General features: G+C 41.7%; 1 protein-coding gene across 2 annotated transcripts in view; it reads left to right on the forward strand.

Annotated features, from left to right (window-relative positions):
• The first annotated feature begins 7,008 nt into the window (after positions 1 to 7,008).
• The window catches only part of SLC35A3 (solute carrier family 35 member A3), a 34,803-nt gene continuing 20,859 nt past the window's right edge, over positions 7,009 to 20,952 (forward strand). Inside the window, exon 1 of one of the 2 annotated variants that reach the window (XM_056139072.1) lies at positions 7,009 to 7,284. In XM_056139072.1, coding sequence (XP_055995047.1) covers positions 7,195 to 7,284 — 90 coding nt within the window. In that variant the 5' untranslated portion in view covers positions 7,009 to 7,194. Of the gene's footprint in view, positions 7,285 to 7,581; positions 7,603 to 20,952 lie in introns of those variants that run through there. The other variant, XM_056139073.1, reaches the window with a different exon arrangement.

The raw sequence follows: 20,952 nt of genomic DNA on the forward strand, positions 1-20,952 counted from the left end.
TGGGATGTAGGTCAATAGGAAAGCACATGTCCGGCCCATATAAAGCTTTGAGTTCACTCACTGGCACCATAATAAAAAGGGAGGGAGGGAGGGAGGGAGGGAGGGAGGGAGGGAGGGAGGAAATAAAAAGGAAGGAAGGATGGAAGGAAGGAAGGATGGAAGAAAGGAAGGAAGGAAGGAAGGAAGGAAGGAAGGAAGAGAGGGAGGGAGGAAGGAAGGAAGGAAGGGAGGGAGGGAGGGAGGGAGGGAGGGAAGTAGGAAAAAGGAAGGGAGGAAAAAGGAAGGAAGGAAGGAAGGAAGGAAGGAAGGAAGGAAGAAGGGAGGGAGGGAGGGAGGGAGGGAGGGAGGGAGGGAGGGAGGGAGGAAACTGGAAAGGCATTCTGCGTTTTACGTGGGCTCTAATATTTGTCAGTACAATTATCTCATAAATGTAACTGACTTCCTGTGTACCTAATTACAGTGAGTTGCATTCACTGATTAAACAATCCCTTAGATTATTTCCTGATATATCTTCAATTCTCTCCCTACTTAATTCAGGTACTGGGAACTCAAACTTGGTGGAAGAGGAATATCTTTATTTCTCCAGCCCTTTTTCTTTCCATTTCTATCTAGAAACTAGGCAATTAATTGAACATTTATCTTTTGTGAAGCATCTTGTCAAATGTAGACAACATTAATATACATTGTTAACATTAATTACATTTGTAGTTTTTCTGGAACTTCAAGCATACTGTGTTTATTATTTACTTTCCAAGATATTTTAGGTGTCAATTTTAGCAAATATTCTGATGTTATTACTGTTATTGTCATCTGTTCAGCTTCTAAAATCAGTTTAATTTTCCTTCAATATAATAAAATAAATTTTATTTACCCGAATCCAAAGCTAAAAATGTCATACTTTTTAAAAACATACCCCAGCTCTGGTCATCAATTTCTGTTTTCAGTCAATATACAGTAAGCTTTGTTAAAATCTTTATGACATGAAGATTGCTGTACTTTAAGGCAGACTGGAGGGACCAGTGGTAAAGCACTTGTTTCACATCTGTAAGACCCTGGCACTGACTGGCTCCCCAAAATAATCTTTCTTGGGACCTGAGAGATTTTACAATAGGTAAGGTATTTGCCTTGCATATGGTTGACCCAGTTCTATCCTTGGCAACCCATAAGGTCCCTGAGCCCTGCCAGGAGTGAGCCCTGAGCTCAGAGCCAGGAGTAAGTCCGGAGCACAGCCAGATGTGACCCAAAAAACAAACAAATAAATAAATAAATGTAATTATTTTCTTGGCTTTGGCAAGATAGCTCAAAGGGCTGGAATAAATCTTTGCATGCCAGAACCCTGGATTCATCCCCAGCAATGTATGGTTCTCTGCGCACAGCATTGGAGGTGGACGCTGAGCAGGTGTAGGCTGCCACCCTCTGAAACCAAACCAAAACAAACAGGAAAGACATTATGACAGACTGGAAAGTTTTTGTCCTTTATATTATAAGTAGCGCAGGCCTTCACTTTATATCCTATCTCTCAATCATGATCTTAAACATCGACTAACTCAAAGGCAGAGAGAGAGAGAGAGAAAGAGAGAGAGAGAGACAGACAGACAGACAGACAGAGACAGAGACAGAGAAAGAGGGGGGGAGAGAGTTGTCGAGGGTGACAAATGGGCAATTAAATGCCATGCATGATAGCTCATGTGATAAACAAGTTGACATCTATTTGATTTGGGTTTTATTTTGTTTGGTGTTGGTTTGGGGGCCACACCTGGTTCTCAGGGGGTTATTCCTAGCATGGTGCTTAGGGATCACTTGGTGTCTCTGATGTCAGTGGGCCCCACAGGTGACTTAGGCGAAGCGGGGAGGAAAAAGACGATCACTTTCTCCCGATCTGCCTCTGCCACACGAGATCCAGGTTACTGGGTTCTTGTCTCGCTCGCAGAAAGGGACTTCAGGAGTAGACAAGCAGAGAAGTAAATAGATTTGATTTGAAGGGTTTTTGACGGGGAGTGAGGGAGAGAGAGAGTAACATGCTCAAGAGAGAATGAAGGCCTCTCCAAGGGTGAAGAGAGCCCCTAGGCCCCTAGACACATCCCAGCATTAGATAGGAAAGCATGAAAGCACACATCTCGAGAGGGGAGAAGTGGGTGACACGTGCTCAGCCACATAGGCACAAGCAGCACTTGGGCTTGGGTAGCATATGCGCGCCCTTTCTTTGTTTAAGGTGCCTTTTATAGGCTCTTTGAGGGTTGTCTTGATCGGAAGTTCTGGAGTCTTCTTGGGGCTGGATCACAGTTTAATCAGATTAAGGGAGAGGTCTGAGGGTTTGAGGAACTTCATGGGGAGGGGTCCAACCTCCTCACGGTCTGCTGAAAGCCTTATCAGGTCTATTTTCTGTATCCACAGGGTGGATCAGTCTTAGGATTTCCTTCCCAGTTCTGTTGACCTAAGTTTTATTGCCGAGGGCCTTTCCCTGTCTTCTCTCTACGTTACCTCCTCCATGAAAAGCATATGCCACAGTCTATAGAGCTATTTCCCTACCCCAACATCTGTATTATCTTAATGAGCTATAAACACAAGGAAAATTATAAGAAAATTGTTCCAACTGAGATAGCCAAGTTTACCTGAACAGAAAGATATAAACCAAATTGGAGCAAATTTTATGTTTTCAAAAACCCTATTCTTCTCATGAATCATGAATGTTTTGTAAAATGGTACTGAGAAATAGTTTTGAAAGGCCCATCTTTTATGTATTTTGTTTTGTTCCATAGAAATCCTCCAAAAAGTTCTTACACAAATAACATTTGAGTTTTGTAGCACAGGCTCCTAAAATAGTTTCTAGACTTAGTTGGTAGATTGAACAGAACTAATTTGTCTTTATATTTTATTGTTACGCAAAAGTAAAAATAACCCTACATATAAAATATTTAGAAGCAACTTGCTAGTAATACAATATATTCATAAAATATCTGATTTCAAGTCAGTTTTTTTTTTTTTTAGTATTAAACTCTATCTCAAAGCAAAAAGGATCACAGCCTGTTAAGCTACTAATGATGTTGTTGAGTTCATTCAATGTCTTTGAGGGCTAAATGATGCACAAGATAACCTTTGGGTATTCTTTGCAATTTTCTTTGCATATGGGTTCTTGGCTCTGAAGTTCTAACCCAAATAGTTTGGCAGCTTGCAAGAATAGACTGGTTTTTCCTGGTCATGAGCTGTTATTCTAATTCGATAGCTTTGAGAACTGTAATTACATAGGAGCAAAGTCTAAGTGATACCTGGAAACCTGAAGTTTAATTCTCTAAGAATTGAAGGTTTGCATTTTCACTGTTCTGGACAAAAATACATACATATCTCTATAGTTCCAGCTCTCTTACTGTTTTTTGTTTGTTATTTTGTTTTCCTAATGTTTCTTAAATCATTTAAATCTCTAAACCACCAGACTTGGCTCTGCCTATGTATACATATTTGAGGAAAGTAACCTTATGTACTTGATGCTTGTAGTGTCAATTGTATCAAATATAATTTGATTTGGTCTTTATTTTTATGCAGCCCCACTGGGAAACCATAGTTAATTTGCAATATTATATGTACGTTTGCTTTCAAAGGGGGTTACCAGATTTAGCAAATAACAATATAGAATATTCAGTTAATTGATTTCTGACGAAGGAATTTTTTGTAAGTATAGTCCCACTATTTCATACACTAAATAATTATTTATTGTCTGCTCACATTTAACTAGTTCTTATATTTTATCTGGAACCCTAATCAGTACCACTGATTACAATCTGCTCTTATACAGACATGTTGTTCTCATTTGTCTATTTTTAGGGAATCAAAGTTTGATATGAATTAAGGAACCAGTAAAACTAAAGGTCAAATATATGACACCTACAAATGATATAACCATATAAGTACCAAACTGATGACCAAAATTAGCCTGTCCTAGCTTTACAATTTATATTCTAGCAATATAAGAGAAACCCAGACTCAATGAAGTTCCCATAAGGGGATTTAAATTCTACTTGTCTGCCCTTGAAGTGCCCACTTTAAAACACTATTCTTGGGCTAGAGAGATAGCATTAGTGTTAAGGTGCTAGTCTTATATGCAATCAACCCCCACACGACATACAGGTCCCTGTGCACTTCCAGGAGGGATCCGTGAGCACAGAACCAAGAGTAATCTTTGAGCACAGCTAGATGTGGCCTGAAATTTTTTTCAATTAAAAATTAAATATAAAATACACTATACTTCCCTGTCACAGGAAAAAGAAATCGTACAGAAATGCAGTGAGAAAGAACGTGCACAGTTTAGGGAAAAAAATGGTAGACAGAAGTAGCAATGGAAATAAAATAATAAATATGAGGGAAAAAAGAGATGGCCATGAAATTTTTTAAAAACCCTAGTAATTTAGGGGCTGGAGCAGTAGCACAGCAGGTAGGGTGTTTGCCTTGCACGCGGCTGACCCGGGTTCGATTCCCAGCATACCATATGGTCCCCTGAGCACTGCCAGGGGTAATTCCTGAGTGCAGAGCTAGGAGTAACCCCTGTGCATCACCAGGTGTGACCCAAAAAGCAAAAAAAAAAAAAAAACCCTAGTAATTTACAGGATGGTTTTTCTGCCCACAACTTCAAACTATACTGTCACTGTCACTGTCACTGTCCTCCCATCGTTCATTGATTTGCTCGTGCAGGCCCAGTAATGTCTCCATTGTGAGACTTGTTACTGTGTTTGGCATATCGAATACGTCACAGGTAGCTTGCCAGGCTTTGCTGAGCGGGCAAGATACTCTCAGTAGCTTGCGGGGCTCTCCAAGAGGGGCGGAGGAATCAAACCTGGGTCAGCTGGCTCGGCCGCATGCAAGGCAAATGCCCTACCCACTGTGCTATCAATGCGATAGCCTGGCATTCTCTCCGTGGTGTATTCCATATGCCAAACACAGTAACAACAAGTTACTGTGTATTCGATATGCCAAACACAGTAACAAGTCTCACAATGGAGACATTACTGAGCCCAGTGCTACAGTGCTACAGTAATCTAGAGACAATAAATGGAAAAAAAGCCATTGGTGGCCTCTCTATTATAATAGATTTGAAAGGCAAAATTTTGGTCATTTTCAATTTCATGCCTGTCTAAATTGCTCAGTGTTGATGTTTCATAGCTCTAAGTGCTTCTCATTTTAAAGCTTTCTGGACATACACACAGGATTCTTTAGGATATTACGACCACAGAGATGTAGTTCAGCTTGTATACTTTCTGATGAACTTAAATCACAAAGTATGTTTTTTTCTTGCTGATGTTACTGTCACTGTCACTGTCATCCCCGTTGTTCATCGATTTACTCAAGCAGGCGCCAGTAACGTCTCTATTCATCCCAACACTGAGATTTTAGCAGCCTCTCCTTACTTGTCTTTCCCAACTATTGGAGGCTCTTTCAGGGTCAGGGGAATGAGACCTGTTATAGTTACTGGTGTTGGCATATTGAATATGCCAGGGGAAGCTTGCCAGGCTCTGCTGTGCAGGCGGAACACTCTCGTCGGTAGCTTGTCCAGTGCTCCGAGAGGTGTATATATATATATATATATATATATATATATATATTCTATGATTTGTTGCCTACTGTCTCAACTCCATCAAACATGGTGTGGTAATTATGGAAAATGGATAGGAAGTGTCTTATAATGTGTCGGTCCAGAAAGTGGCCTGGAGTGTGGTGGCAGTTGGGCAGTGGAGATTGGCTGTTGGGGCTGGGTCCCTTGGGGTGGGGAAGGCTCTAAGCCCGCCCCCCTCTGGGGTGCTCCAAGTCAAGTGAAAACAGCCTGGTGCAGAGTCTCAGGCATCTTTTCTTACCGATGTATATTTAAAATATTTGAAATCTTTCTACTTAGAACGACACATAATTGCTAAATACTATTTTTAAAAATTTTTATTATATACATACAAATTCATGTAAACATTGTCATTGTCATCCTGCTGATTATCAATTTGCTCAAGTGGGCAGGCGAAAACCTCCAGAACCCAGCCACAGCCATGCTCAAGGCCACTCTCCAGATGCTTGGATATGCCTCACGCATGAAGGAACCGACAGAGGAACCCAGGTAAGCGGGACCCAAGGCTGAGATCCCCAAGTGAGCTCCAATCAGAACTGGGCCCCTCCACCCTGATACCCAGTTTTCCAATAGCTTGGCAGTCACACCCACAAACTGCATGTAAACATGAGAATATTTTTATATTCTCATATCAAGCACATTTACTTAATTTTGTTTTGGAGTCACACTATTTTAGTGCTCAGAGACTACCCGTGGCTCTGTGCTGGGGGCCCATGTTGAGTCAGAAACCAAACCCAGGGCTCCTGAATGCCAAGTGTAAACTTAGACTGGGCTGTGTCCCCTTACAGTAACTTAACTACATTCTCCTACTTGTCTGCCACTTCCTCCTACCTCTGGTGTTTCCCTTGTCTTTCTCCTTCCCTCCTTCCCTTCTGTGTGTGTGTCCAATGTCTTTCTGGGACTTTGTCTTAATCATTCGCAATTTAAAGAGATAGTAATGAGGAATTGGGAACGTGGATTTGAAAATCTAGATTTCCTGGACCTGGGCCACCTGTCCTTCACCAGAATGGACTGCCATGGTTGGGCGGTTTCCAAGAAAGGATTATTAGCTCTTTGGAAGCCAGATCATCTGGTCTTCCTCCCGCACCCCTCCTGCACGAAGGTACCAGGCCTACTGGTGGCGCCCTTTGGGGTTCGGCTTGGCCCCCAAGTCTCAGCCCAGGAGGGACAGGCAATCACTCGCAGTGGGAAAAGTCCTCCTGCAGCCCACGGGTGGACGTACGGCGCCCGAGTTCGGCTCCTTTCTTCTCCGCGTCAGAGACCTGCATCCGAAAAGTGGGTTCGCTGCTTCCTGGGGCCCCTCCCCCTGCCCTTTGGGGTACTTTGCCCCTTCCAGACTTTGCCCTTTTTGCACCCGGGCACCCTGGCACCGTCCGCAGCGCGGCAGCCCCCGGAGTCGGTCCGTCCGCTCGGCCTCCGGAGGCGTCTCGCAGGAGGCCGTGCGGGGAGGGGGTCGCGCCCTGCCCCGGGTGGGCTGCCCCAGGTGCCACTAGCTGCCCGCGCCGCCGACAGGGGCCGAGCGGGAACGGCGTGCGCCCGGGCCCGGGCGGAAGTCGGAGCGTTTGGGCGACGGGACCGCGGGCACCCGGAAACGCATGGAGCGCGGCCGGCGGGCGGCGCGGCCGGGACCTCGGGGCGCCAGGCGGGCCGCGGCCGGGCCGGCAGCCGGCGGGGCGGCGCGGGAGGTGAGCCGGACGCGCTGGCGGGAGCGGCGGGGCCCGGGGCCGGCGGGGCGGCGCGGCGCGCCCGGGGAGCGGCCGAGCGGCTGAGAGCCGCGCGCGCCGCCCGAGAGCAGCGCCAGCCGGGCCGGGACGCGGCGCGGCCGGGGAGCGCGCGGAAGGTGCGCTCGGGCGCGGGAGGAAAAGGAACCGGAGCGGAGGGGTGTGTCCCGGATCCCGGGCCCGCCGCCCCTCCTGACCCGCCCCCGAGTCCCGGCGGGCGCAGCGGGCGCAGCCGGGCCCCCAGCTCAGCGGCCTCGAGACGGGAGAAGTGGCCCCGTGGGGGTAAGGCTGGCTCAGGCCAAGGCGGGGGGGATTCCTGGCTGCAAAGGGGGCGAGGAGGGGGCGCGGGAGAGAAGTTTCGCGGCTTCCTTGTCCCTCGGGAGACCGGATTCTAATTTCCCCGTCCGTTTCGAGCCACTCAGCACCTCTCCGGGGTGTTAGTTGAGATGGTTTGTAAAGAGCATGGGGACAGGTAGTAATGCTCAGGCGTCCACTTCCATAGTTTGCTACTAGAAAGCTGCCTTGTAAGTTGCCACTTGCAGGCAGCTTTAAAAAGGGCACCAGAATCCACATTCAGCGTGGCTAAAAGCGCAGTTTGGAAGACTCAGGGGCTTGGTGCACGTATTCCACGTTCACTGATGAAATGCAGGTTGTTTTCTGGAGCAGGAAGGCTTGTAAGTAGTTTTCTAATCCCTTTCCTCCAAGTTGTGGTCCTGCTTCGTTTTCGTTTCTTTGCGCTTCCTCCACCCGCATGTACCCCCCAGGTACTAGTGACCACGATTTTCTGGTTCTGGTGTTGCTTGGTTTCTGGTGTCCTCTCTTGATAGGGTGTGATCATCCTTACTTGGTGAAATTCTTCTGGGGAGGAAGTACTGAGGAGCATGTTAGGGGACTTATCAGTAGGTGAATAGGGAAATTCAGATTAAAGCCTCTCTTTGCATTTGCTGTTTTTCAAGAGCCGTAGCTCCAAAGAAGCGATACGTGGTAGTGGTCATTTATTTGGAGAGGATGTGTGTTTCTCTCCACCCCACTTTATAGATGAGAACACAAGAGGTCAGATACTCAAGTAATGCACTGCATGCGATCTTTAGTCTTCTTCAATTATCTTTCCTTCTCTGCGACCCAGTATGCTTAAGAATGACTAGGTAAATTATCGAGTCAGCTGAAATTGTCAGTTGAAGTCTAGCTTCTTATTCAGTACCTGAAGTGTAACTTTTGAACCTCTTTTCCGTGCTTGAAAATTTTAGTGGGAACTTTCTATTTGATTTCAGTCTGCTTGGGAATGTCTTTGTAGGTGAAGTTGCAAAAACTTTAAGAAAATTGTTTATCGGCAACAAGATGTTTCAGATTTATCAAACCAGCCGTTAGTAATATCATTTATGTGTAGAGTTTGTACTAAAAGTCAGATCACTGAACCAATAGCTAGTTAGATTTCAGCCCTTAAAACCGCAAGTTACACTTGTACATTCAGCTTGTCTGCTTTTATGAAGGAGTATAGTGCTCTTCTTACTTTAATAATTGGTCTTTGGATGTTTTGCTATGTAAAGTTGAGCGTTTTGCATTAAGATAGTGTGTTTATGTGTTTTTAGTTTATAAGCTTAAATGTTGGTGAGATAATCTTTCCAAATTGCGTGCCCAGATTGCTTTTATGTTATCCATATTGGCGGTACTACCTGAAATGCCACAAGACTATGAGGAACATAGTGTTGTTTGCATTCTATAGAACAAGGAAGAGGAGGAACAGCGAGATTAAGTAATTTCTCCTTGTTATCAAATGGTGGAGACAGAAAATAAACTCGGGCTATTTAGAGGTTTAACCTAAGGTTTATTGTTTACTGTATTAACTTATCCTCTAATAATTAAGATGTTCTTAACTTATGCTTTACTTCAAACACCATGCAGAACTTTCCTGCAAAATTAATAACTTTTTTAAGAGAAATCTTGTTTCAAATGTGAACTCTGACATTCATGTCAAGTTATATACTCAATATCTCAGAACAGTTTTTTTTCAGTTGTAAAGTAAGTGGAGCCTTTTTCTTTTTGAATCAGCCTTTTAAAATTTGGCTTTTCCCCCTCTTTCTTTCTTTCTTTTTTTTTGGGGGGGTCACACCCAGTGATGCACAGGGATTGCTCCTGGCTTTGCACTCAGGAATTACTCCTGGCAGTTCCTCAGGTACCATATGGGATGCTGGGAATCGAACCCAGGTCGGCTGCGTGCAAGGCCAATGCCCTACCTGCCCCCAAATTTGGCTTTTTTTAAATGTAAGTTTGCTTGGGTTTTTTTTTGTTTTGTTTTTGTTTTTGTTTGGGGGCCACATCTGGTGGTGTTCTGGGCTTATTCCTGACTCTGCTGAAGGATTACTCCAGGCAGGACTTGGGGCACCATATGGGGTGCCAGGAACTGAACCTAGGTTGGCCATGTGCAAGGCAAATGCCCTTCCCTTTATCGCTCTAGTCCCAAAGGGTACTTTATAAAAAAGAGGCATATTTGATTAAGGAATGCACAAAGAGACAGTAGTTTATTGCAGAACATATGAAGGACTGTTCTATGTAAAAGAGTTTTTACTTTCTTTCTTTCTTTATTTATTTTGGTGGGGAATCTCTTGAACTGTACAAATAAAAAAGCAAAGTGGTCAGATCTGTGTTTTGTTACGATACCTGCTTAAAAGAGGACTAGATCTTGTAGAAGATTGTCGTCTTTAGTAGCGCGACCTGAAACTTGAACAGTAAATATTGAGCAAGTGTAATTAAAATGAATTCTCATTGTATGTAAAGTTAATAAGCCCAGAGTATATATCATTTATGAGACAGCAGGTTTCAGAGTGGTTGTAGTTTCCTGTTTTAAAAGGGTGTTGACCCAAAAGGAGAGCGAGAACAAAAGGGAATGCCCTGCCACAAAAGGGGTGGGGGGATGCTAGGATCATTGGTGGTGGAGAATGTGCACTGGTGGGGGGATGGGCACTCCATCATTGTTTGAGTGAAACGCAATCACAAAAGTTTGTAAGTCTGTAACTGTACCTCACGGTGATTCACTAATAAAAATTAAAAAAAAATATTGCACAGCAACAACAACAAAATAAAATGGTGTTGATTTGTAAAAATAGCACAGGGTTTTAAATTTTCTTTTTTTTTTTTTCTTTTTGGGTCACACCAGGCTATACACAGTGGTTACTCCCGGCTTTGCACTCAGAAATTACTCTTGGCGGTGCTTAGGGGACCATATGGGATGCTGGGAATCTTACCCGGGTCAGCTTCGGGCAAGGCAAACGCCCTACCCGCTGTGCTATCGCTCCAGCCCCCAGGGCTTTTAAATTCTAACCCTAAACTTTTGTCCTCAGGGGAAGGTGCAGTCTTCCATTAATTACCTAAGCACAGTTAACATCAAGGATTGTAGAAAGTTTAAAAATTCCTGGCAGAAACCCAACACAAAAATGTCTAAGTCTGCAACTGTACCTCATGATGTCTCACTATTAAAAATTTTTTTAATTAAAAAAAAAATTCCTGGCAGTAGGAGGACTGGTCAGTGGTTAGAAACTTGCCACAAGAGTGTGTTTGGGGCAAAAGGCAGTTAGGATAGAGAAGGGAGGGGAGCAGTATGACAATAATAGTTATAAGTAATCTTATGATAGTTGTAAGTTTTGGACAGGGACTGAGTATTGAAAGTAGATAATGGGATATATCTGATAACCTTTCAGTATCTGTGTTGCAAATCGTAAGGACCAAAAGGTGTGTGTGTGTGGGGGGGAGGAGCGAATGAATGGGAGAGAGAGAGAGAGAGAGAGAGAGAGAGAGAGAGAGAGAGAGAGAGAGAGAGAGAGAGAGAATGAAAGAGAATATAAAAGTGCCTGCCATGGAGGTGGAGGCAGGGATGGGCAGAAGAGAAACAGGAGATACTGGTGGTGGGAAATGTACACTGGTGATGGGACAGGTGTTGGAACATTATATGACTGAAACCCAATCATGAACAACTTTGTAACTGCGTATCTCACTGTGATTCAATTTTTTAAAAATAATTTTTATCATATCACAAATCCCTAAGTACCAACTCATTTACAGATGTTCTGTTAAATTTCAGTGGAACTACTTTTATTGATAAATATATTTTCCTAATTTCTTTTCACTTGTCAATAATCTAAAGAAATGATTCAAGATGATCCTCAGGTTGAATTAAATATTGATCTTGATTTTCTTTGTATGCTTTAGTACTTGAGTGTTAATAAACTCATCAGAAAATATCAGAGCCTTCTTATTAAGCCAGAGAAGCAACACTAGCTTTAGAGAATAATTTTGTCTGACCGTGCAACCATAGATATGATTCAGATGGTGTGTTTTGACACATGTAATATATCCAAAACTGGGCAGTAAGTCATGTTTAAAAGAATACAGTAGAAAAGGCACTTGGATTGCAGTCAACTAGGGTTTACTCCCTAGCAATGCATCAGATCCCTGAGCACCCCTAGGAGCACAGAGCCAGAGGTAAAATCTGAGCACTGCCAGGTGTGGCTACCCAAAAATCAAGACAGAACAAAATGACAGGAAGCAACTTGAGAATCGTCTCATATGAACAGAAAACTTAAAATGGTCAAGCTTAGAAACCTTATCAAGCATCTGCTATTAGTATTTTAGTTCATCAAACAAAGATACTAACAGAAATAATAACAGGCTAAACTTTCTTTGACCTTTTAAGTCCTTTAAAGTAGCAAAGAAGGGGGGGGGATAAAGCTCATTGTTAGAGCTTATATCTTGTAGGTGTGAGGCCCAAGGTTTGATCCCTGGTACCGCAAAAAGTAAAATCAAAATAAAGTAGAAGAGAATATTTTCTAAAATGAAGTTATAATATTTATTTCATAACATTGATCAGGTTCTTACCTATGGAAATATTATTGGTCATTTAGTTCAGTGAACATAGTGGATGGGCTTCGTATTTTTCATGATGGAAAATTGTTGGAATAATATTTATTTGGTATCCTTGTTTTGTTAGTGAGTTTGGTAGTTATTAAAATAACTTCTGAGTGCATGTTATATATCAAGAATTGTTCTGTGTACCCTACAGCATAACCCAGTTTTCCTGATAACATTTTGATTCTCCTAAGTACTAAAGCAATCTTCTTCTCAAACACTTATCTTCAGTAATTAAAAAAAAAAATAGAAATGGATTAACTAAGTCTCTGTAAGATATGTAAACACCAGTGTGTGAGGATCAGCCCCACTCGCGAGAGTAAACAGAGTTGGCCCTGGAGCTGGGAATAGTTTTGATTATTGGCAAAATCTGTATTCCACGACTTTCTGATCAGCCTACACTGCTGGCTCTAATCACAGGTTCCTCTGTTTCTGGAGTCAGAGATCTTACCATCCCGATGTCTGGGTTACATAGCTGCTGCTGCTTGAAGCAGCTATCAGGGAGGTCCTGGGGGATTTTTATGTCACTCAGACTACTTTTGGTAGTATTAACAGTGACACATTTCAGTATGTTTCGTCAAGGGACAAAGATCCAGTCAGAAGTACCAAGCCAGAAGTTAGAATTCCCCTTTTGCATCTGCGTCTGCAGTGAGGGTGGTCAGAATATTTCCAGGAGTCATGCTGGATGGAAGTTTTCTCTTATGCAAACTGAAGGGCTTTTGCCAGGGCCCTATACTTTTGAGACACAGCTTTAGGCATTTTGCCAGCTTGACTCACACAGGTACCACTATTCCTGTGGCCACTGTTAGCTTTTCCCTCTTCAGTTCTGGGCTTAGCTGCCGAGTCTTTCTTCGGAGTCCTTCCTCTGGGGCTCTTCTGGAAAGCAGAGCAGATTAGAAATATCTGCCAGCCCCTGCAGGACGTGATGGTGGCAGCCTTGGGGCTTCTCCATGTGTATTTTGCTGATCCAGACATTTACATGTTTTCAGCCTGAAAAGTCAGAGTACAGGACAAGAATCAAATAGACTGAAATCCTATAGTGACATGTGACTACAGATTTGGTAACTGAAAGCAGAAGTGTATTCTCTGATAATCTGGTAGCCAGAAACCTGAAATCAGTGTCAACAGACTGATGTCAAAGTGTCAGAGGGGCCAACTTCTCTCGAGCATCTAAGGGAGAATCTTTTCCCATCAATTTCTTTGCTTTGTGGATATAATATTCCATTCTTCAAGGCTAGCATCTTCAAATTCATATTTTCTTCATCTTCACATTGTTTTCTTTTTGTGCGTCCGTTCTCTTTATAAGGACTCTTATGTTGTCATATAGGGCTCACTTAGCTAATCATGAATAATCTTATCAAACCATGCTCTTAATTTAGTTCCATCTACAAAATTGCCTTTTCCAAAGTAACATTTGCAAATTCTAGGGATTTAGGAGCCCTGATTCAGCCTACCATCATTCTCAAGCGTGTTTTACATCTGGCCGTATACTAGGATATAAAGATGGGGGGAATATATAGAATATGGGATCCTGCTACATTCAATTTTCTTTTTATTTCAGCCTTCAGCAGGATCAGACTTTTGGATTTTGTTTTCAGAAATGTTGGTTTTGCAATGAAAGGAGATAAGGGGTTGTTTAAGGGGTCAGTGAGCAGGAGAGCCTTGCCTTGTGTGTGTTAGGCCCTGGGTTCAATCTCCAGTATGGCGCCAGAGGGATAGAACTACAGATAGTAGTAGGTCTTACTGTTATGGTTGTTAACCCTGGAACCACGTTTGGTGTCATGTGTCAGTTAGGGTTCCACAGAGTAACAGAATGTTTTCCTGTTGTGGAATAAGGGCTTTTATCACAGGAATAACACTTCCCTCAGTTGAGGGAGAAACTAGGGAAGTAAAAGTTAAAGAAAAGAATGTTGGAAGATTACTCCAAAGTCCTTAAGCAGCCATGCCCCGCAAAGACCATTCAGTGGAACTGGTGGACAATCTATGGAAAGATGTCACCTTGTGTAACTTTGTGTCCAGTTGAGAGTCTGGTGACAAGCCTGGGAGAGGAAACGCTGTTGTAGATCAAGAAACGTTATGCCATCTTGATCTGCCAGCTTCCACTTATGTTTTACATTGAACCCTGAAACTCCTGAGAGTAATGGCTCCAGATTCAGGGCTACCTTCTGACTCTTCTGCAGACTTTGTGTCTTTCCACCTATAACCTGACATCATATAGACATCAGATGGAAGAGAGGATTTATCTGTCAGGTAGAATGGAGGATTTATATGCTTTACGATTCTTTATTACATTCCTTGGGTAATGTATCCTGTGTGCTAGAGGTTCAACTCCATGAACAGTGAAACATCCTTCTTGTTCCTCTCGTTCCCAGTTGCTCATCACAGTACTTGATGTGTAGGCCTTTGTTCGCCTTCTACCACAACCTCCTTAATCTTAATCTCAAAGAGATTATCCTTAATCTCAAACCTTTACCAGTGGTAGTGCCCAGAGAACCTCCCTCCTCTTCTCCTCTTCCTCCTCTTTCTTCCTCTTCTTCCTCTTCCTCCTCTTCCTGCTCCTCTTCCTCTTCCTGCTCCTCTTCCTCTTCCTCCTTTTCTTCCTCCTCCTCTTCTTATTCCTCTTCCTCTTCTTCCTCTTTTCCTCATCCTCCTCTTCCTTCTCTTTCTTCCTCTTCCTTTTCCTCCTCTTCCACTTCCTGCTCCTCTTCCTCCTCTTCCTCCTTGTCCCTCCTCCTCCTCCTCCTCCTCCTCCTCCTGTTCCTCTTCCTCCTCCTCCTTCTCCTCCTCCTCCTCCTCTTCCCCCGCCCCCATCAATGCACAGGGGTTACTCCTGGCTCTGCTGCACTCAGGAATTACTCCTGGCAGTGCTCGGGGTGACTATATGGGATGATGGGGATCAAATCCAGGTTGGCCTTGTGCAAGGCAAATGCCCTGCTCACTGTACTATTGCTCCGGCCTCCTACCTGACTTTTATATTAGTCTCTGTTCTTTGTGGAATATACCTTTCACTTCTACCTTTAGTTGTAGTTGGTGGGCAATGACCATCACAGCTCATGGCTGATCAGAACATTGAAGTGGGGGAATGGGAACGAGAATAGTACATTTTTACATGGAAGCACACGTTCAAAGGATTTTTAAGCCCTTATTGAAGTTTTTGTGTTTTATTGATTGTCATTGTGTTTCCCAGGTCACTGACTTTATGTTGAGTACAGTATACTGAAGAGCTTTTAATCAAAAGATTAGAAGGAATATTGGCTTTATGTTTGTATAGTAAAAAAAGTATTTGAACACTACCGATAGTACCTGAAAATAGGATTGGAAAATTTTCAGATTGTGAAAGAACAAGTTAAAAATTTACAGTACTGTAACTTAGGGACCAGTGATATTGTCTTAAGTAAACAGACACTTGACACCTTGAGGAAGAAAGGAAGGGAGAAACAATGAAACATTGTTTAACCTAGACTGTAATAGAACCATAGATGTTCCGGAGTCCAATAGTTAAATATTCCTCTGAGCAGGAATCTGCTCTTTAAATACTTAAGAGAACTTACTGTAAATTACTTTTAACTCAGTTTCTTTCATTTGTATCAAAAGCAAGAAATTTGGATTTTCCAAAGGACCGAGGATTTAAAATACAACATATTGTTGCTTAGGTAGTTTGAAAAGAAGAAATAAGAGACTTAACCAGTGTCAGAAGCAAAAACCAGTTGTAATGAATTTTGTCATTATTTAGCATATAAAGATATTGGTTGAAGTTTTAAAGTCCTGGCATCATGGAAGATAAAGAACAAAAAATTGCAACAGCGATCAACATTTCTGTATGTATTTTTTTCTGTTTAATTGGGGAAAACCTTGAAAGATTTCTGTTTCTGACTGTTATATAAAGTAATGTATGTTTCTGACTAAAATATAAAGTAAACTTATATTCATATAGTACTTTATAACTGTTTTTCTGTGTTTTCCATAATGTTACTGAACTATTAGGTTATTTAGGGAGTATATTTCAAGCCTCATGTGTAGAAAATATGAACGTAACTTAATTTAAAAACAATTAAAAATAACAAATGTGGCCTTTTTAAATTCTTTATTTATTTTGATTTCTGGGCTACATCTGGCAGTTCTCAGGGCTTAACTCCTGGCTCTGTGCTCAGAGATCATTCCTGGTAGGCTCAGGGGACCATATGGGGTGCCGGGGATCAAACCCAGGTCAGCCCCTTGCAAGGCAAATGCCCTATCTGCTCTACTGTAACTCCAGCCCCCAAACTGCTTATTTTTATGGTAGAAGGAAAATTGACTTGTAGAATTTCTTACTTAGTAAACTTAAAAAATATTTATATAAATTTCTGGCGGATTCAATCCCAGTACTGCAAAAAGAAAATTAAAGCAAAGCCATCAGAATAAAATAATGTCATTTACTCTAGTATCAGATAGAATGTAATTTTGGTATCTTTTCTGTTAGAGGTGAAAGTTGAATATTTAAGCATCTTGACTTTTGTGGCCACTTTGTAATAATATGAGCCTTGAAAACCCTCAGGAGCTGAGTCACCAGGTCCTTAAAAGAACATTGCAATAATTTGTTTACTGGCTCACATGATTTTTGATAGTAAATCAAATTAGGCTGTATTTTTAAAAGAACTCAGAACAGTTTCTTGTTGAGTAACAGCTTCTGCATTTCCTAGAAATATTTATGAAACAAAGATTAAGCCTGGAAATGAGGACTCTTATGAGCTGAGATGATTTTTTTAAGATGTGGAGGAATTGAGTAGTAAGAAGAAAAGAAATCCAGTGCCGAACTTATATCTTAACCATGTTTATTTGGTCTTTAGTCATAGAGGGAAATATTAGAAATTAATTTAAACAGATAATGTAAGTAGAACACAATCTTCATTTTGACTAATTCAGTATTTATGGATTGGCTTCACATTATTAGATATTAAGTGAAAGTAGTTGTACTTCTATACTCTTAAAACCAAACTATATAATCTTAGCATTTTTATTTTTATGTTGCCCTCAAAATAATTTGGTATCTATTTTATATTTCTCCTTTGAATGAGAAAACCCACTGTATTCTCTACTCCTGTGTATCCCCAGATTCTTCTGATCACCAGGCTCTTTTCTGTGATAGCATCTTGGGATCCTGTAATTTAGCTCAGTTCTGCACTATCTGAAAATAGGTGTCCCCCAAGACTTCCTCCTCTGGTTTGGTTAGTTGCTAGAATGGCCCAGAGAATTCAGGGAAATATGTTTATGCTTTATTAAAGGCTATAATAAAGAGTTTAGTAATAAGAGTTTATTTGAACACACAGATGAAGAAAAACATAGGAAGAGGTCTGGGAGGGCCCCACTCCGGAGTTTCTGTTCCCTTGCAGTTGGGGTGCCTTCTCCCACTGAGGCTGATGACATTCAGCAAGCTGGAGACTCTGAACCCCAAACCATTGGCATTTTCATGGAGACAGTGAAGGCATGCTCAGTCGTTCCATTTTTAGTACTTCTCCTTTCTCCCCCAAATCTAAACTTCTCTGATCATGGCTTTTAAAACTTTTGATAACCAGCCCTCATACAGGAGCCTCTCCAAAGTTGCATCATTAGAACAAAAGGCACTTATATCACCTAAGAAATTACAGCCAATTAGGATAAAGACCAGTGTCAGAGTTGGAGTCTGACTACATGTTTATTTTATTTACAGTTTTCTACTATCACAGATTTTTTTGTTTTAAATTTCTCTTTCTTTCTTTCTTTCTTTCTTTCTTTCTTTCTTTCTTTCTTTCTTTCTTTCGTGAAACACCATGAGGTACAGTTGTAGACTTACAAACTTTCGTGCTTGGGTTTCAGTTATACAGTGATCGAGTATCCATCCCTCCACCAGTGGCCATTCTCCACCACCACTGATCCCAGTAACCCTCTCCCCACCCCACCCCGCCTCTGTGGCAGAGCATTCCCTTTTGCTCTCTCTTTCCTTTAAGGTGTTGTGGTTTGCAATAGAGGTATTGAGTGGCCATCGTACTATCACAAACTTAAAAAATACGTCGTATAGGGACTAAAAGTATTAAAAACCTGCATTAATCCTTAAAAACCTGTATTATATGAGAGAATCTTTATATTGAAACTGCGTGTACTGGGCTGGAGAGATAGCACAGCGGGTGGGGCATTTGCCTTGCACGCGGCCGACCCGGGTTCAATTCCCGGAGTCCCATATGGTCCCCTGAGCACCGCCAAGAGTGACTCCTTAGTGCAGAGCCAGGAGTGGCCCCTGTGCGTCGCCGGGTGTGACCCAAAAAGCAAAAAAAAAAAAGAAAAAGAAAAGAAACTGCATGTTTGGAAACGGAAGAGGAAAATAGTGAAAATAGTGCATCATGACCTAGAGTCTGATTTTTGAGTTTCACGTTAGAAGGGAAGCTAGAGCAGTGCTGTTGTAACAGGTGCATTATGGTCTTAGTTGCATATAATAAACAAAAGACTTCCTTGAATAGATCTGAAAGCATTGTTTGACATTTTCCAGGAGAATCAGAGTATGTGCCAAATGCTGATTGCTGCAAAGTTGCATTCCTTCTATACAGAGATAAAGACTACGATTTTCTCTGGAAATCTATGGTGACATTGAGGGGGAATTATCATATTTGACTGTATTATCTAATTTTGTTTTGTTTGTTTGGGGGTCATATCCAGCAGTGCTCAGGGCTTACTCCTCAGCTATCACTCCTTTTGTTGCTCGGGAGACCGTGTGAGTGCTGGGAATTAAACCTAGGTTGACTGAGTGCAAGGCTATCTCTCCAGCCCTCTATTATCTAATATTTTTTACCTTTACTAGTTAATTACAAGTTAATTCTAATTATTAGTTATTTAACCTTGAACAAAGTCACTCAAGGCTTCTTTTCACTCATTTTAAAATGAAGAGTTAGAACATGTGTTAGTGTATGTTCTAAAGCATCTCCCAGTACTGAAATGTTTTGATTTTATTTTAATTAGTTCTTTTGCTAGTGAATATTTACAGTGATAATGTAGAAGTTTGATTGGTGTCTTTGTTCTAAATTTGATCTTCATTTTATATGCAATGACTGATTTTCTCTTCACTCCTCTCCCTCTCCTGGCAAGCTACCCGTGATGTATTCGATATGCCAAACACAGTAGCAACAAGTCTCACGATGGAGACGTTACTGTATGTTCTAAAGCATCTCCCAGTACTGAAATGTTTTGATTTTATTTTAATTAGCTCTTTTGCTAGTGAATATTTACAGTGATAATGTAGAAGTTTGATTGGTGTCTTTGTTCTAAATTTGATCTTCATTTTATATGCAATATACTGATTTTCTCTTCACTCCTCTCCCTCTCCTGGCAAGCTACCCGTGATGTATTCGATATGCCAAACACAGTAGCAACAAGTCTCACGATGGAGACGTTACTGGGCCCGCTCGAGCAAATCGATGAACAATGGGAGGACCGTGTCACTCTTACATACTAATTTTATTCTTATAACCACACTGCGGTGCATTGTTTGTACTATAGGGTCATATTCAGTTGTAGAAAGGAACTGTTAAATTCAGTAAGCTGTGCTTTATGCCTTAGAAAATAGGCCCTCTTTGCATAATACTTAGACTGGTATAGACTCTGATTACTGAACCTGTTTGCATGTATCATATACTATTGTAATAATTATGAAGAAAGAAAAGAAAAAGGTCATGCCTTAGAAAATAGGCCCTCTTTGCATGATACTTAGACTGGTGTAGACTCTGATTACTGAACCTGTTTGCATGTATCATATACTATTGTAATAATTATGAAGAAAGAAAAGAAAAAGGTCATATCTAGAGCTGTAAATTGTGGCTTGGTTGTGAGAGCTCTGAGAAATAGACCTAACCAAAGTTCATATTAATAAAAGTTAGTTTAAAAGAAGTTGAAGAACAGACAACACTATCATTGTAATGCCTTATTGGTAATGACCATGTCAATCCATATCAATGTAAAGGTAAAGGCCCTCCCGTTGATCGTCGATTTGCTCAAGCGGGCCCAGTAACGTCTCCATTGGAGACTTTGTTGTTACTGTGTCTGGCATATCGAATACTCTCGGTAGCTTGTTGGGCTCTCCGAGAGGGGCGGAGGAATCGAACTCGGGTCAGCCATGTTGGCCGCTTGTAAGGCGAACAACCTACCCACTGTGCTATCGCTTAGGGCTGATTACATATCAATGTAATCGAAAGGAATCAGAGGCAGAACAAATGCTCTGAAGAAAGCCTACTGAGGAGTGCAGCTTTAGAACATTCCTCAATTTCTAGTAAAAGGGGAACTCTATAGACATTAAAATGTTCTTATCTTAAATGTACAGTTCAGTGAGTTACAATAAACTCATACAGTTGCCAAACATTTTCACAAAGTGGAAGATATTCTCCATCACCTCAAAAAATCCTTGCTGTACCTCTATAGTCCAGTGCCCTACACCAGCCCGACTCCAAGTGAAGAATGCCCCCCTGTTACTACAGGTCAATTGCCCTTTCTAGAAGCTCATGTAATTGGATTATATAGTATATACAATTTTGTGTGCACTCTTCTGCTCACTCTGCTTTGGAGTCAATATTTATTGCATACCAGTATTACAGTTCTTTTTATTATTGAGCAGTACTTCATTGTTCGTGTCATTGTGTGTTTAATAATTCATCTGTTAGTGAGCATTTCCATCTTCTCCACTCTCTGGCTTTTAGTAATAAAGCTCTTGTGAATAATAATTTGCAAGTATTTTTA

The sequence above is a fragment of the Sorex fumeus genome, unplaced genomic scaffold (genome assembly GCF_029834395.1).
Source record: "Sorex fumeus unplaced genomic scaffold, SorFum_2.1 ptg000131l, whole genome shotgun sequence".
NCBI classification, from domain to species: domain Eukaryota; kingdom Metazoa; phylum Chordata; class Mammalia; order Eulipotyphla; family Soricidae; genus Sorex; species Sorex fumeus.